Raw genomic sequence first — 16704 nt, 5'->3', positions numbered from 1 at the left:
GCCCATCGGGTCTGAGTCGGGCTAAGCTTCTTGCTCAGAAAAGCGATAGGGCGCTCCTTGCCCTCCCGATCCTGCTGTGCCAGGCACGCACCAACCGCGTAATCGGACGCATCTGTGGCGAGGATAAATTCTTTCCTCGGATCTGGGGCTTGCAACGCCGACGCCTGCACTAGACAGTTTTTCACCTTGTCAAAAGCTTCCTGCGCCTCTGTATTCCAAGGTAATTCCTGCGGAATACGTCGGCCAGTTAGGTTGGTCAGAGGCATAACGACTTTAGAGTACTCGGGCACGTAGTCCCTATAATAGTTGGCTAGCCCTAAGAAACTCTGAAGTTGTCCCTTCGTTTCGGGAGCCGGGATCTCCTTTATCGCTCGGACCTTCTGACTGACTTAACTCTGTCGGGCGGCTCCTTCGCTAGCTTCTTCCAAACTACTTCGAAGCTTCGCAATATATTCCGCTGCTGGCATGCCCAGTGATTCCGGAATTTCCCAGTCCCCTGACCAAGTCCTTCTGGGAATGGATAGGGGCCCGTTCGGCACCCGCCCGTACATGAGCTCGAACGGTGACCGCCCTGTAGTCGCGTGTGGAGCCTCACGATATGCCCATAACAAAAACGGAATCATCCTATCCCACTCGCGCCCGTGTTCACTGACCATGTGAGAAAGCATTCTTTTGAACGTGCCGTTCCAGCGTTCCACTAAGCCGTTGCTTTGCGGGTGATCAGGTGTGGAAAACCTCGGTGTTGCCCCCAATCTTTGCAACATCTCCTGTGTCAACCTTGACGTAAAGTTGGTGCCCTGATCTGAGCAAATTGTCTCTGGCACCCCATGTTGAGAAAATATCTGCAGTAGCGCGTCACATGCAGCCTTTGCCGTTAGTGAACGGAGGCATACCACTTCTGGCCATCTGGTATGTAAGTCTACGACACAAATAGCATAGCGGTGACCTCTAGCCGAAGGGGGTTCCATAGGACCGATGCAGTCCATGTTTACTGTCTGAAACGGCGCGCTGGGCCTGGCCAGGGGCGTTATCGGAACCCTATCTATCTGCCTCGTCGGAGATTTCACCTGGCAACCATGGCACGATCTACAGTACTCCTTTACGTCTCGCGACATCTGCGGCCAGTAAAATGAGCTTTTCACCCGTTGTAGTGTTTTCCGCTCTCCTAAATGACCTGCCCATGGTGAATCGTGAGCCATTTTCAGCACTTCTTTGTGCCTGTGCGATGGTAGCACTAGCTGTTTGCAGATGCGACCGGCGAGGTGTTCCTGATGATATAATAGCTCGTCCTGAACAAACATACCATGCGTTCCGGCCTTTGCCTGCGCCCAAGCGTCTCGCAAAGCCGGGTCTGCTTCCTGAGCCTCACGAAACTCCTGTCGTTTGCTTTTGACCGGCTCGGAACCTCCGCTGTTGCTCTCCGCGGTTATGACGCACACAATCGCCCGTTGCTCCTCGCATGCCCCGTCTGACAGCTCTACTGCGGCTTCGGTCTCCTCGACTGCTGAACACTTGTCTGACACTATGTCGCGTTTAACCCTTTCCTCGAGAAGTTGTGCGTAATCGTTGGGCGTGATCAGCGCGTCGGTGCCGTCTAGCAGCTTATCTGTGATTGCACAAAGCACGGCAGACTGCACCGCCTCGGACATCACGTAAGGACTTCCTTCAGTGGCTATGAGCGGCACGTAAGCCAACTCAGCGGTCACCTGCTGCCCGAACGCTCCCGTCAACTTTATCTGCGAACCCGTACCATTGTACTGAGGTACCACTGCCTTTCTAATGACGCTCACTTCTGCTCCTGAGTCTACCACGGCGTTTAATGATCGACCCGAGCTCTTAAGCGTTACCGTTTCCAGTGAGGGTTGTTTCTGCTCTTTACACTGCCACAACCTGTCTGTCGTTGCTATTCCTAACCCGAATGCAGAAGCCGTCACTCTCGCGACCACTGGACCGTTTTGTTGTCCTGCTGGCCTAGTGCCTTGCCTTGCACCTAAGCCCTTATTGGGGCAATTCCTGGCAATGTGGTCGGTTCCCTTGCACTCAAAACATCGCCTTTTCCACTTTCCGTCCGTGGGTGTATCTATAGATGCTTTAGCTTTCTTTTGCCACTCCTCGACATTCGCCTTCTTTTGTGCTGCCTTGCACTTTTCACTCTCCTTGAATCTCTCCGCGAGCCTAGCCACACCACTGGGTAGCAAAAAGGCCTCCTGTTGATTACAAACGACGTGCGCTCTCGCTTCCGGGCTCAAACATTCTTTCAAGCGATCCGCGACCGCTAGCTGCTTGAGTTCCTCGAACGTGCCTACCTTTGAACTCTGGACATAATAGTCGAAATAATTCTCAAGGCGCACGGCAAACTGATCCCAGGATTCCTTTTCTCCCTTTTTCGATCCCGCAAATAGCCTCTTGTACTCCGCCGCCGAAAGCCTGAGACCCTCCAAAATGCTTGACTTAAGCTTAACGTAAGCTTTTCGCTCCTCTGCTGTCAGCCTGCACAGCAGCCCACGCGCCCTTTCGCTTAACTGTGGCAAAACTAGCCCGGCCCACCATTCGCTCGGAACTTCATACGACTCGAGCGTTGCCTCAACATCCTCGAACCACATTGGCGCAAGTGCCTCTTGGTTCGGCATTGGTGCCAGTACACCCTTTAACAAACTTGCGAATTTTAGTCGCCTGTCTTCCTCCAACCTTCTGCCGAGCGATAGGCTGTCATCGCCCTCGTTGGACGCCGCCCGATCACGGGCTCGTAGCCGCTGGCTTTCCAGCATCAAGCGCTGCTTCTCCGTTTCCGCCTCAGCAATTTTCAGTTGAAGCTGTAGCAGCGCTAGCTGCTGTTCCGACGCCGTATCTGACGTGCCACTACCATGACCCCCCGTGCCGCTGTCGGCGACTCCCAACGCCTGCAAGTTTCCTGCCCCGTCCCCGTTCATTTCCGGGTTGTCCCTTTCTCTGTCTCGCAAGTTGTAATGCTTTATCATCGCTTGCGCCCAACAGAAAATCAAGAGGTACCCGCCTGAAGTAGCCTTGCGGTGCACTCTTCCTCCTCGGAATCCGGTGGACTAGCCTTGCTTCGTTGGTCCCGCAGCGCGGTAGTCAGTTGAAGGTGGTTGTCGTCAGTCTCGGCCGATGTCGCTCCCCGCTGTCCTCCTCAGTTCAGCCATGCAGATCCTGCTCGACTGCGCCAGTTAGGTTCTTCTCGTTTGTTCCACTCGCCTCGCTGGTTGCGCGACATTTGTTACTGCCGCCAAGGAAGCTGAAGATGAGAACTTTTCATCTGCTGGCACCTTGAGGAAACGACCGCTCCGACATCATCTGGATAGAGACGTTTATTCGTTTCTCTTCTCCCCCTTACTGTCGCTGCACCCCTCGTTTTATTCCCTGTCTCCCCACTCAAACACCTTACAATCCAATCGGAAAGCAGGAATAACTCTCTCCTTGTTTCCCGGTCGGCTGCCGCTGAAAACACCAGGCCCGGATTCTTTCTCGCCACCTCCTCGCAGGAATCACCGCCTCTCGCCCGCTCGTCGGTTCGCCGCCGCCGCTCAGCTCCATTTCACCCCGGTTTCCAGAATGTTCGGCCTCAGGCGTTGACGGGTCGTCAATACAATAGGCCCGTGCATCATTGCCGCTGCTTTTGGCTGTCACAGCGAAGGCGCAAGTGTACCTTCCGTCCCTGTAGCCCGGCTAGGCCATGGTCTCCTGTACGGCACCATAATTGAACCCCTCGGGAGACGTGAGTCCTTGCATCCTTTGTGACCAGCGGACAGTCGTCGTTCCACCACCCGGAACTACCGTTTCCGGGTTGGCGCGGGCACGCCGGCCGCGGGGCGGGTAACAATATGAAGGTATTCGGCGAACGTACGAAGTTCGACCCCAACACCACCCGTAGCCATAAATGGCAAAGCAGAGTGGCATCATTTCGGCGTAGTACCGTAGGGGTCTGAAGACGTAAAGTGGTCGGGCAGTGGCGGTGGTGTTTGTGCAGTCTGCTTGCTGTGTTACAAGTGCAGGAAGTCATTTCTTGTGCGGCAACTCGAAGTTGGCTAGCAGCATCGGTCCTTGATAGGGGTATTATCTCAAGCCTGTCACCTTGAAGAGCTGATCGAGCAGCATTGTCGGCGTGTTCATTGCCTAACAGGCCGCAGTGACTTGGCAGCCACTGAAATGTCACGTGGTGTCCTTTCTATAACGAAGTATGGAGGAGATACCTAACCTTGAAGCCCAACTGCTCGTATGGTCCGTGCCATACAGTCCGTGCCATACATTGCAGGGCTGCCTTTGAATCGCAGAAGATTGACCATCGGTGAGGCTGTTCGCAATCGACTACACAAAGTGCAGCGCGAAGAGCAACAAGTTCTGCTGCCGTCGATGTCGCTGGATGGTCTGTCTTGAAACTGACAATAACTTTCGCTGGGACGACCACTGCTCCGGACGAACACTGGAGGGTAGTTGAACCATCGGTATAAACATGCACGTGATCAGCGTACTTCTTGTGCAAAAGAATCAGAGATATCTGTTTCAGCACTGGAGATGAGAGCTCAGGTTTTTTTCTGAGTCCCGGTACGCTGAAGTGCACTTCAGGTCGAATGAAGCACCAAGGAGATATTGCTCTCTTAGATGCGGGGCTGAAGCCTGACAGAAGGTGGGCAGAATGGTTTGCAATCGTTGCACAATACTATGCCTGTAGCCTTTCTGAAGGCAATGTTGCAAGGTGGTGGCAATGGGCCCGGGAAAAATGCCTGATATGAGCTCTCAAGGCTTTCACCGCGATTCACATGTAAACCAATGACGCACTATGCCATTTCTATTGAAGGGCGGACCATTGCTTATGCCCGAAACCACAAATTGCAAGCACAGCAAAAGTGCAATGGCAACTATGATGTCATCATACTAGATGCACCAGCTCGGAGCTTAGCCGCAGGGGTGACATCTCGGAAGTTGGGGGTCACCTTCAGGTTACCTTAGATGATGTAAATCTTGCAAGGTGGGTTGTATACCGCTGGATAGTGCACGCCAACTTCAAAATTTGTATAAATTACCTTCCAAGCTATATTCGCTATTAAGATGTGGTAGATGTATATGCATGTTCACAGAAATCAATCCCGCAGGCTATCTCGGCTGTGAAATTTTGTGCTTGTACCCCTTTAAATCAGACTCTGATACCTAAATCAAAATCAAAATTTAAAAGAAAAGACACCAGTTCTTTCAAGAACGGATCCTAAAACCCCTGAAAAGATGCTAGAGCATGTCACAACCTCTGCTTTATCTTTGAATCCGCACAGTGAAAAACGCTAGCAACTTCCTATGTCTCTCAGTGATGCTTTCACGAGTGTCTGTGATGAAACATCTTTTCGTGTGCAGGCACAATGTTGGCTGTGGACTCTGGCTTGGTATGGGCCCCTGATGAGCAAGAAGGCTTCAAGCTGGGACGAATTGTTGACATTGGTGGCGAAACAGTCACAGTCCTTCTTAATGGTGGCACTCAGGTGAGCATGTGCTCAAGTATGGGAATGCAGCACCCAATACGAGCAAGAAGTTTAACACAATGTGTCTCTAAAGAGTGTGTCTAAGCATTTTTAATGCGATAGCGTTAAAGAGCACGTTTCACAGAAATTCTGGCATTGGTGTTTGCGTCGGTGTCGTCTTCGTTGGTTGTGAGCAATAAATCGAGAAAGATGCAAATAACCTAAATAATAAAAATTTTAGGTTCGAGTGAGAATCAAACCCAGGCCTTCAGCGTGGCAAGTAGGTGTTCTACAGTGGAGCCATGCCATTGCTTGAAACTTCTTCGGAAAAAATATTAGGTGTATGTCATGTAGTGGGAAGAGGCTCCTTAACGCATTTAACATTGCGTGGCGGAAGTTTAGAATTGCACCGGTTGTCAAAACACGTGAATTGCCCAACGAGCAGGTGTTTTAAAGGCCCACTCATTACAAAGCGCCCAGACATATTTAATCATCATCAGCAAAAGCACCAACAAAGTGAGCACCTGCGTAAATTTGCGTGTTTCCTTACGGACGCGTAGTGGGCCCTTCACTGATTCGCAAAAGGGTGAATTACGGCGTAGTGGCATCTTGCAGCTGTACTTGCAGTAGGCATTTTAGGTTAGTTTGGAACGGCTAATGTTTGCGCGCACAGATGTTCGTTTCCTTGCAGTATGGTTGAGGCATCCACCGAGAACCGAAGCCAGGCTAGCAATTGAGAAGGCGATGCATCTGGGGCCTGATTACGCGGTCGCGTTCTACTCTTGAAGGGGGAGCTCAAACTTTCTCAAAGTCTTATTTTCCAGTGGCCTTTCTGCCCACATATAGTAGGTGGGAAGTACACTCCCATTGCCTGCTTAAAGGATTCGGTATACTAGTTTAAACGGACACTAAAGAGAAAATAGATTTTTCTCATATGAGTATTTCACAATTACAAAATCTCCACGTTTGCAGCAAGAAGGCTATTGGTAAGTGAGAAAACGCGTAAAAAGAAAATCTGGGTGGCGAGGCCACCTTGAAATTCCTGCACCAAAGGTCGTGACATCGTAGATTTTGATCACGTCTACTAGGGCCAACGTGGTCCCTAATTGGTAAAAATGAATTATATTGCATTCTAAGGGGGCCATATACTTAACATTAACACTAACGTTCATGAAATTTCAATGAGCCAATGTCGCCGAAACACTAAAAATACAGTTTGAAATCTGTGGCGTCACGCGCGGCAATTTCAGCGGGAAATTTAAAAATGAAACTTTGATCTTGATTTTCTCTTCTATTAATAAGACTATGATGGTGAAATTAATGGCAATAGAGTTTTCAAGGTATAATTTATCTGTCCAGACTGATTCATTGTTTCAATTTAGTGTCCCTTTCATGCATTCATTGTGTGTCAGTTGCCCAAAAAATAATGTAATTGAAGAGCCGTCATATCCCAGCTTGATTTTAGAACTGTTGTCTGTGCTGTACAAGCAGTGTGGTTAAAGGGACACCCTTGTGTTAGTAATTTACCCTTTCAGAATCTAATCATGAAAACATGCGAAAAGGAGCCGCCTTGAAGTTCCTGCATCAAGTTTCTTATACTTGATTGATTCCACAAATGTTTTGTGGCAGTCGATTCGTGAAGCAATAAACTTTGACAAGTAGGTCATACAATGATTACCTGGACAAGTGTTGCAGGGCCCCTATAAGGGGGTATGGTAGGGTAGATCGACCAAAAAAGCGTCTTGATTTCATTACTAAAAAATGCGAGGCCTGCGTGGAAAGCGCAGCACAGTCACAGCGAAAGATGGAAGAGCGCCATTTCTAGAGCTCGTTATAAACTCTCTTGCGGCTACTAATACAAGTACACTAGCAACGTACCCACTACGCCACAAATCGTTATTTTTGTGAAGTTGGGAAGCACCCACCCCTACATTATTCGTCATTCTGCGGAGAAGCAAGGTTCCATCTGTAAGGCATTATGTGCACTTTGTCGATGCGACGGTTGATGACCATGAAGAATTATGGCTGAGCCCTTTGTAATGGGTTGGAAGCTTTAAATGACCCACTAGTTAAGTAATTCGCATTGTGTGTCGCCCGGTCGTTATTTAACTCTCCCACCACGCTTTATAACATACGTTAACGTGAGAAAGAAAGAGAGAGAGAGGGAATTAACTTTATTGAGACCCTGAGGAAGTGGATCATGGGAGCCTGATGGGCTTCCTTGGCAACCAATAGAAGTGCACTTGGGAGGAACCCACTACGCTATAAATCATCGTAATTTTTGTGAAGTAGGGAAGCAGCCACTATGCAATTTTTCGTCATTCTTTGGAGAACCGTGGTACCCGCTAAACACCTGTAAGGCATTATATGCACTTTGTTGATGCTGTGGCTGATGACGATAAAGAAATATGGCAGAACCCTTTGTAATGGGTTGGAAGCATGCAACAACTGACTCGTTGCGCAATTCGCATTGTGTGACGCCTGGTTGCAGAATTCGCGTTGTGTGACGCCCTGGTTGTTATTTTACTCTTCTCACACTACATTACATATGTTAATGTGGATCCTTCCCGGCTTGAAGCTTGTATAGGGTCTTTTTGCAACGCACTTTCAAGCACCGGCAGGGCTCTGAGGTAGAATACTGGGCTCCCACGTAGAGGGCCCAGGTTCAAACCTCGTTCCATCCTGGATATTTTTCTTATTTGCTTCTTTTTCTTATTTCGCGCGATACTGGCTACGGACACCGGCGGCGGCAAATACGGCTCCAAAAATGGCCCTTGTTGTGATCTCATTACAGTTTTCGCTGTAAAAATAATACACTCTGAGGAGCAAACCTGTGTATCGGTGAGCGCGTAGGAGCGGTTGAAGCCATTCAGAAATGGCACCAAAATCCGTGCCTCCTGACGGATGCAAGGGCTTGTTGACATGCTGTTTTCTATCATCATTTCTGCATATATGTATTTTCTTTTTGTTGTAAATATGGCTAGATCGGTTAAATATATTCATTTCCTACCATTTTCAAAGTTATTACTGCAAATTTTCCCAGTGGTAATGTTTTTGTAGCATAGTCATTGCTTTATGTTGCGAGCACTTTCCACCTGTGTTTTTAAACATAAAGGCGCGTTTTTCTCATGATCAGTTCTTTTTTAAAATTTTGATGTACCATTTCTGGAAAACTATCCCACCAATTGTGCTGAAATTTTCTCTGCTTAAATTCCTTCCACATAGTCTGAACCTACAACTTTGAAAAACTGTTTGAGTTTTAATTAAGAAAAAAATTAATTGGAAAGTCTCTTTTACGGCACGGGACATGTGAGGACAATATAATTTTTTTTCTCGTGAGATAAAGGTAGGAACCTTGTTTAAGAGCTAGGGGTTAATGCCACTGCCATGTGGAACTAGCGTGCCAGATTTCATGGTCATACTGTTTTTCATTTCTCAGAAAAGGTACATTTAATTTTACACCCCAGTATAAAAATTGGCACTTAAATACAAAATAGGAACAAAAGTTACAGGGTCAAAATCATGCATTGTCAAGGCCAGAACCTTTCTTATTGAGCATGCAAAGTTTCCCAATAAAATACGAAAAAGTTCCCAAGATATAAGCTGAAACCAAGATGACCCGTTTACTCTACCATACCCCCTTAAAACTTGTGCCGTGCAGAGGGCACCACCGTTCATGACTCGAAGCTTCTCATGCGAGGCTAATAGACCTTTTTCAGGCACATCAGCGCCACCAACGGGCGCGCAAGCGCTCATGGGAAAAGTGTGTACGCCGCAGCAGTCGCCGCGACGAGCGCGCGGGCCTCGCGCTGTAGCTTTCCGCGTGCACCGTGCTAGGACTTCTTGGACACAGTGAATTTGGCAAGGTGCAACTTGTTACTGCACAGTTCAATCACAAACTTCAGTCAAGCCGGTGGCATGATGCGAGCTTCGCGTCCGGGCCTTCAGGTGTCGATCCCATCGAAACGACGACAGCGCACCGCCGGCAGCGGTAATCGAAACGCCATCTAAGCCTTTTTTTCGCCGATTTTATTTGTAAGACTTCAGGTCAGTATGCACAAAAAACCGTTTCTCATTTAATTTTATGCTGTCAGAAGCGTGTATAGCGCGAAGGCTAAAAAGATTTGAAAGTGACGCACTTCTGGTGGCAGCGCGAACCAGAAAACAAATGGTCATGCCGCACGTGAAAGGGATGCGGATATGTTCATATCAGTTACAGACAGTTTGCTGAATACTGTGAACGAAGTGGTGCGACATCTTGAGCAGCAGAAGTGCAGGAACTTTAGCGGTATACCTTTCTTATACCAGCGAAGGCTTCGTGCAGTTGGATCTATTTATCATCCAACGCTGGACAGCTTCTGTGCTCCGGACATCTGTGTTGGGGCTATGTGTAGTACGTACCTTCTTTGCGTATAAACGCTTATGCATGCATGTTATTCGCTGGTATACATGCTAAAACGCTACTTACGTGTCCTTCATTTTGTGTAACCATCGATGCAGTCGCAATAAAATAATTTATTGCAGCAAGTTTGTGTGATCAGCGCTGTCATTTCGCTCGGCCTGTATGCGGCAGCACTGCTCTACTAAAGTAAGTATGCAAGATACCTGTGAGTACCTAATGAGTAATTGACTACAGTGTACATTATGGAAACGAGAAAAATTCAGGTAGTGTGGAGAGGGGGCTGCCGGAGCGAGCGGGGGCAGCGGCGACGCAGAAGCAGACGACGACGGCATCGTCTGCTATGCGGAACGCCAGCCGCCATATCAAAGCGCCCTTGTGCGTTTCAAACATATTTCATTTTATACACGGCTATAAAATCTACAAACAATATTCATAGTTCTTAAAACTAAAGTTCATGTGAAAAATGATAAAAGCTTTTTCTGTTGAGAGCAAGATAACATTTTTAATTGTTTTTGCAACTACTGTTAGAATCCAGACGGCGCTACCATCGGGTCCAAATTTTCGTCCCCATTGGCTCTATGGACATGTCACTCGCTTGCTTCAGTGTTTAGCTGCAACGGCCTCTCGACGATTTCCATCTGTCCCACTGTTGGACCAGTTGAGTGGCTCAGAAGCGTCACCTTTTATTTATTTATTTATTTTTGGCGCCAGCGTGCTTTACGGCCCAAATGAAAAAAAAAATACAACTCCGTTGCCTATGAAGTGCAGGAGTGGTCTATGATTCGCGGATGCATTTGGAATCAACGTCCATCAACACTGTCGACGAGTACAGTGTGAGGTTCTGATATTTAAAGAGTACATTAGAAAGTGTAGTCGGCATTTGGGGAAATGAGATACATTCATTGCGTCGCTCGCACCCTATATGTAATGAACGATAAGTGCCTACTTATCTTCGTTGGTGCTATAACTACAGGTTGGAATAATACTTAGAGTGAAAAAAGAAAGGAGCAATACAAGGAAGGAAATGCACAAACCAGCGCTCACACACAACTGAAAGTTTATTGCGCGCGTGTCATAAAGAGGCACAAAAAGTCAAACAACCAAGGCATGTGCTTACAGTCGATTATTAAAGCTGAATTCCTTGTCTTGTAACGAATGAGAAGGTTGACTGACACAAAGTGTGGCGTTATTTGTGACATGACATGCCTCCGAAATTTCTCGCGTGGTCCGATTAGGTTGATGGTACAAAATTACTGTGCTTTCGAAGATGGGTTACATTTTCTTGACTGACATAGCGATGTGAGATGAGACGGCTCCATTCAATGAATTTTGATGCTCGCTGAGGCGCGTATTAATACATCGTCCAGTCTGGCCGATGTACATGTGGACACAAGAAAGAGAAATTTGTAGTTAACTCCTACACAATCTACAAAACAATTGGCATGCCTCTGACCACATTTTTCTTTGCCCATCGCAAACCTCTGCGACCTTAATGCGACTAAGCTTATTTGGGGCGGCAAACACAACCTTCACCCCCACATCGCTTCCCTACGTTCTCCAGGCCATGCGACTTCTTATACATATGTGGAATAACTGCAATATTTCTAGTTTCTTCATTATTTACGGATGGAGGACGTCCGTGTTAATCTTTCTTTGCCATGCGAACAGATTTTCGCAAACCGATACTGCGATACGCAGGATATCCCGCCTCTTTGACCACTTTGCAGCTGGAAACTACTGCTCATCTTATGTGCGCAAGTTTTTTTCCAATGCAAGTGAATTCTAGTCCCATCCCTTCTTTAAACACATTTAGAATGTGCTCACTTCTTTGTACATCGCATGACTTGTCATTTAAAATCATCGGTATACCTGAACACTGTAACACCTACAGTTTGGTTAAAGGGGCCATGACACGGTCGTCCAAAGATTTGTGGTTTTCAGCGAAAACTAGAAGTAGAGGGTCTATTATACCTATACAGATTTCAAAAGTGGGCTGTAAACAAATATTTCCGTGCAAAACAAGCCCTAGTATCTCCGGCTCTAAACCCCGCCCACCGCCGGCGACCGCAATTTTGCAATGGCGCGTGTGACGTCGTGCAGCACAGAGCGGAGCCGTTGTCTTCTACCAAAGTTTCAGCCGCTGCAAATCATTCAATTTCAGTGCCAAGCTGAAGAAAGCTAAAATATCTCGATATCAAGAGCAGCTGACCACGGAACAATATCGTTCGCCACGATGCAGACGCTTGCACAGCTAGCTGCTCGTTACGTCACGGCTCGCGAGTGCACCAGTGTTGCCTGACTCTCAGGCCGCTCACGTGTTTATAAAAATATTCGATTATAAATTAAGTGCTCGACCAAATGCGCTAAACTTTTGCCAGCTTATTTGTGAATGCACAAGGATTAATCCACATAAGACAGATTATGATAAAAAATTGGATGTCATGGCCCTTAGCGGCTTGTGAACAAGCAATCATTGAATAAATACGAATTCGGTGTTCCAGCTCACATTGCTCACGATAGCACATTTTGACTGCATGTATAGGCACGTGATAACTCGCATGCCGCTCAACTGCTACATCCGGTATACATCCGCTCGGTAATACCTGCACTGACTGCATCATTCCTTTCACATTTCAAGCGTAGAGATACATGCAGGTGCGTTCAGACATGTGTAGTATTTAGGATTTAATAATAGTCAACGAGCGGCAACGCGTTTTTTTCGTTTGGTGCTCCCACGGCACCAACGAGCAGCGAGCGACGGAACAGCCGGCGGGCTCGACGTACACACTTTCCCATAGTGCTTCGCGCACCCGCGGGGGGTTCTGGGATCGCTTGAAAAAGGTCTATTGTCACTTTCAGCATCTCTCCCATGGCACAGTTAGCATCTTATTGCCATGCGCGCTCGTTTCATTATTTCCATGTGACTGGGCTTCACTCAATAAAACTGTTACACGTGTTACCACTCGGTGTGGGCAGCACGAGAATGCATGGGAACCTTTGCAATTGTCTTATAGAGTTCTGATAAGATTGCGCAGACAATGCGATCAGTCAGTTTAATCTGGCGCTTATGCAAGCTCCAGTGATAACGCTGTAATGTTCGATCGGGCATGCATAAAAGCTGACCTGTTTTCACCGACTTTCAGATAAACAATGTCCAATGACTGAGCTCGCCACTATCAGTGTACATATAATATGGTGGGGAAATAAAAAAAACTGTAAAGAAAAAGGGCCCCAGCCCATGCCACAAGGTATAACGGGCTTACTACAGCAAGCATCGCTTGTACTTCCGATTTTTCCTTTTTCTGGACACAACTTCACTCAGTAAAGAGTTCTGTGTTTACCAGCTTTACCGCTGCCTTCTTCGCTGTCACAACCATGTGACAATATCACACTTGGTTGGATCTGGCTCAGACCTAGTCATGCAAAGCTATCGGCAAATCGACTATCGATAGCATCGATAGTCTTTTTTAACTCTCGATAGTGTAAAGAAACTATCGATAGTGCAATCGATAGTACCATCGGTAGTATTACTACCTACATTACTATCAAAAACTTGGAGGACGCTTGAGCTTCGCCTTCAGTAGTAGAATGCGACAGCGTAATCGGGCCCCATGCGCATGCCTTCTCAATTGCTAGCCTTGATTCAGTTCTCGATGGATGCCTCAACCATGCTGCAAGCAAACTAGCATCTGTGCGCCTGACGTTGGCCGTTTCAACCTATCCTAGAATTCCTACTGCAAGTACAGTTGCGAAGTGCCCACTACGCCATAATTCTTCCTTTTGCAAATCACCAAAGGCCCCACTACATGGCCGTAATGCAACACGCGTAGTTACGCAGCTGCTCACTTTGTTAATGCTTTTACTGCTGATGTTGATTAAATATGTCTGAGCGCTTTGTAATGGGTGGGCCCTTAAAGCACCCGCTCATTGCACAATTCACATGTTCTGACGCCTGGCGCGATTCTACGTTTCTGCTACGCAATTCACTCAAACCTCTATATAACGAACACGGATATAACGAATTATCGGTTATAACGAATTAAATGAATAGTCTTGTCATAGATACAGTGTTACAAATAAACATTTATAACGAATTTTCGGATATAACGAAGTTATTTCCGTGGTAGATGTGACTTTGTTATAATGAGGTTTGAGTGTATTACATGCTTTAAGGAGACTCCTCTCACATGACATTCATAGTGTTTTTTTCCGAAGCAGTTTCAAGCAATGGCATAGCTCTGTGGCAGAACACCTGCTTGCCACGCAGAAGGCTTGGGTTCGATTCCCACTTTAACTGAAGCCTTTTATTTATTTGCAGCTTTCTCGATTTTTCGGTCATGGACAACTGTTTTTTTGCTCACAACGCACTAGCTGGGAGACCAGGCGCAAAGGGAAGGTGTCCTCGATCCCCACAACCAAAGAGGGGGTGCCATGTGCGCCATTTTGATACATTCTTGAAAACTTTTCAGCGCGAACTGGATGGAGCACAAAGAAGAGGACACAAGACGAGCGCTCGTCTTGTGTACTCTTCTTTGTGCTCCGTCCAGTTCGCGCTGAAAAGTTTTCAAGAATGTATAAGTTCCAACTTGCCCACCTCTCTACTTTACTGCATTTTGATACAATTTCGTATTTTTGCGCCGAGCTGCTCCAAAACTTCGACATTTGTTGAAACTGCACCACGCAGTGCCAAAACGGCCGTCTGACAGCAAAATTGTTCATTTACACTAGTTGTAGTGGGGAACAAAGTGTTCGCAACCTGCAGTTGGGAGAGGCAACGTCACCCAATCCAGTCCAATCCAGTTGCACTGGCAAGACCCAAACAAGACGTTGGCCTGTTTGCTGGTGGGACTCCATGAAGATTTTGCTGCTGGACCAAGCATTATTAGAGGACCACACAGCAGACAGTAAGGCAGTGCTCACTAGTGCTGCAAAAAGAATCAACTTGGGGGTCGAGCAAAAAGACATAAAAAAAAAGTTGCAAGTGGCCATGCGCTCCTAACATAAGGGAACTAAAGCCTTGAGCAGGTACTTAAAGGGGTACTGACACAAAATTTCGCGGCCGAGATAGCCTGCTGGATTGATTCCCGTGTACGTGCGTGTACCATCTGCAAAATATCGGCAGCGAATGAACCTTGGAAGGTATTTTATATGAATTTTGAAGTTCGCGAGCGCGATCTAGCTACTTCCCCTACGTAACCATTGCAGCGGGTACAAGTTACGATGACGTCGTAGCCGCCATTTCTGTTTTGACGCGCTTCCCGACAAATCGCTCCTCGCCAGCGGGTCAAACATGAAGTGATTCGCCACGTCGAAAATTCCTTCGATCCCCGCCGCAAGAAAATCATCGCCATCAGACGACGATGAGCCCGACGACGACAGACCGCGCGGAAATGCGTCACTGTTCTGTGTGCTCACGTGACCGAGCGTTTCACTCGCTAGGTGGTGATAGCTGCACCCGGCGGCTTGCCGTTTATGGAGCTCTGTCAAACCGAAACTGAGGCTGTGTCGGTAATGAGAAGCTTGTAATTAATTATTTGTCGCGCGCTGCAGCAAACGATGTGCCGTGTTATGACTAACAGGCCCCCAGCAACACATTGCAGCAAAAAACGCGGGGCGAAAATTTTTGTGTCAGGACTCCTTTAAGAAGCTTGAGCACACAATAAAAAAAAAGAGGTCAAAGAAGGCCCACTGTTGATATCACGTCATTGATGTCCGGGCTATTAATGCTTTATGAACTTCTAGTTAACTTCTAGTCATATAAACCCGCCACGGTGGTCTAGTGGTTAAGGTGCTCGACTGCTGACCCAAAGGTCGTGGGATCGAATCCCGACCGCCGCGGCCTCATTTTCGATGGACGCAAAAATGTTTGAGGCCCATGTACTTAGATTTAGGTGCACATTAAAGAACCCCAGGTGGTCAGAATTTCCGGAGCTCTCCTCTACGGCGTCCCTCATAAGCATATTGTAATTTTGGGACGTTAAACCCCCACAATTATTATATTCTAGTCATATAGAACAATCGTATTATTTGTGTCCAGTGTAGTTAGCTGCTTCTCAGGTAGAAGAGCTCTTTGATATGCATTTAAGTTCGGGCTGGTGGTGTTATAGGCTGGTCAAATGCTACTTGTAGGTAACAGCACTTTGTAGGAGAAATAAACAGATTGTTTGCATTTTTATACCATTCTTTTGTTTTGTCTTCCTTTGCTTGGACCTATAAGTACCAAGCAGGTGGGCCAACCTTGGTGCAGATTCACCGTTCACGAGTACTTGCTGGTTTCAGTGGAATTCATTGGTCACTTTAAGGATGTTATCCACTGAAACCATGTTTGCGCCGATGTCGCATGATTTGCACATCTTTTTGTTTACTGTTCCAAAAGCAAGCTTTCTTTGTGAAACTGCTCCAAATTTAGAATTTGGTGCTCCAAATTGGAGTTTTTTCTCAACCTGCTCCATATTTGGATTTGCCTGCTCCAAAAGCAACATTTTCGAGCTCCCAAAATTGCTCCAAATCCTATTTTGGCTGTTGCGCCTCTGCATGTGTACATCTTGCAGTGAATTGCAAGGAACCCATCAAGTTTATAACTTTGTTTTCTGTGCCACATGTCATAGGAACACAGCAGATGTTTGCACACCAGATATCTTTATGCTTTTTATTGCATAGTGCTCTTTCTGTGCGCTCTGGCTTGGTCTTTTGACAAAGACTGCTCAACCTGTTTGGTGCAGGGAAAACAACTTAACATGGCCATGTCATGCTGTTTTCTTCAAATTTTGTGAAACCCAAGCCAGTGATCTTTAAGTTGTATCGAAAGCAAAGAAGCATTTATGGAAGCTGCATCAT

At 47.0% G+C, this 16704-nt stretch overlaps 1 protein-coding gene across 2 annotated transcripts in view; it reads left to right on the top strand.

Moving 5' to 3' along the window:
* Nucleotides 1-16704, top strand: part of LOC119396998 (unconventional myosin-VI) — a 195676-nt gene that overhangs the window by 19952 nt on the left and 159020 nt on the right. For both annotated transcript variants that reach the window (XM_037664409.2, XM_037664408.1), the window contains exon 2: nucleotides 5362-5486. In XM_037664409.2, the coding sequence (XP_037520337.1) occupies nucleotides 5367-5486 (120 nt within the window). In that variant the 5' untranslated portion in view covers nucleotides 5362-5366. The remainder of the gene's footprint in view (nucleotides 1-5361; nucleotides 5487-16704) is intronic.

Source organism: Rhipicephalus sanguineus, chromosome 6 (assembly GCF_013339695.2).
Source record: "Rhipicephalus sanguineus isolate Rsan-2018 chromosome 6, BIME_Rsan_1.4, whole genome shotgun sequence".
NCBI lineage: Eukaryota > Metazoa > Arthropoda > Arachnida > Ixodida > Ixodidae > Rhipicephalus > Rhipicephalus sanguineus.
This window is presented reverse-complemented; position numbering and strand designations above follow the sequence as displayed.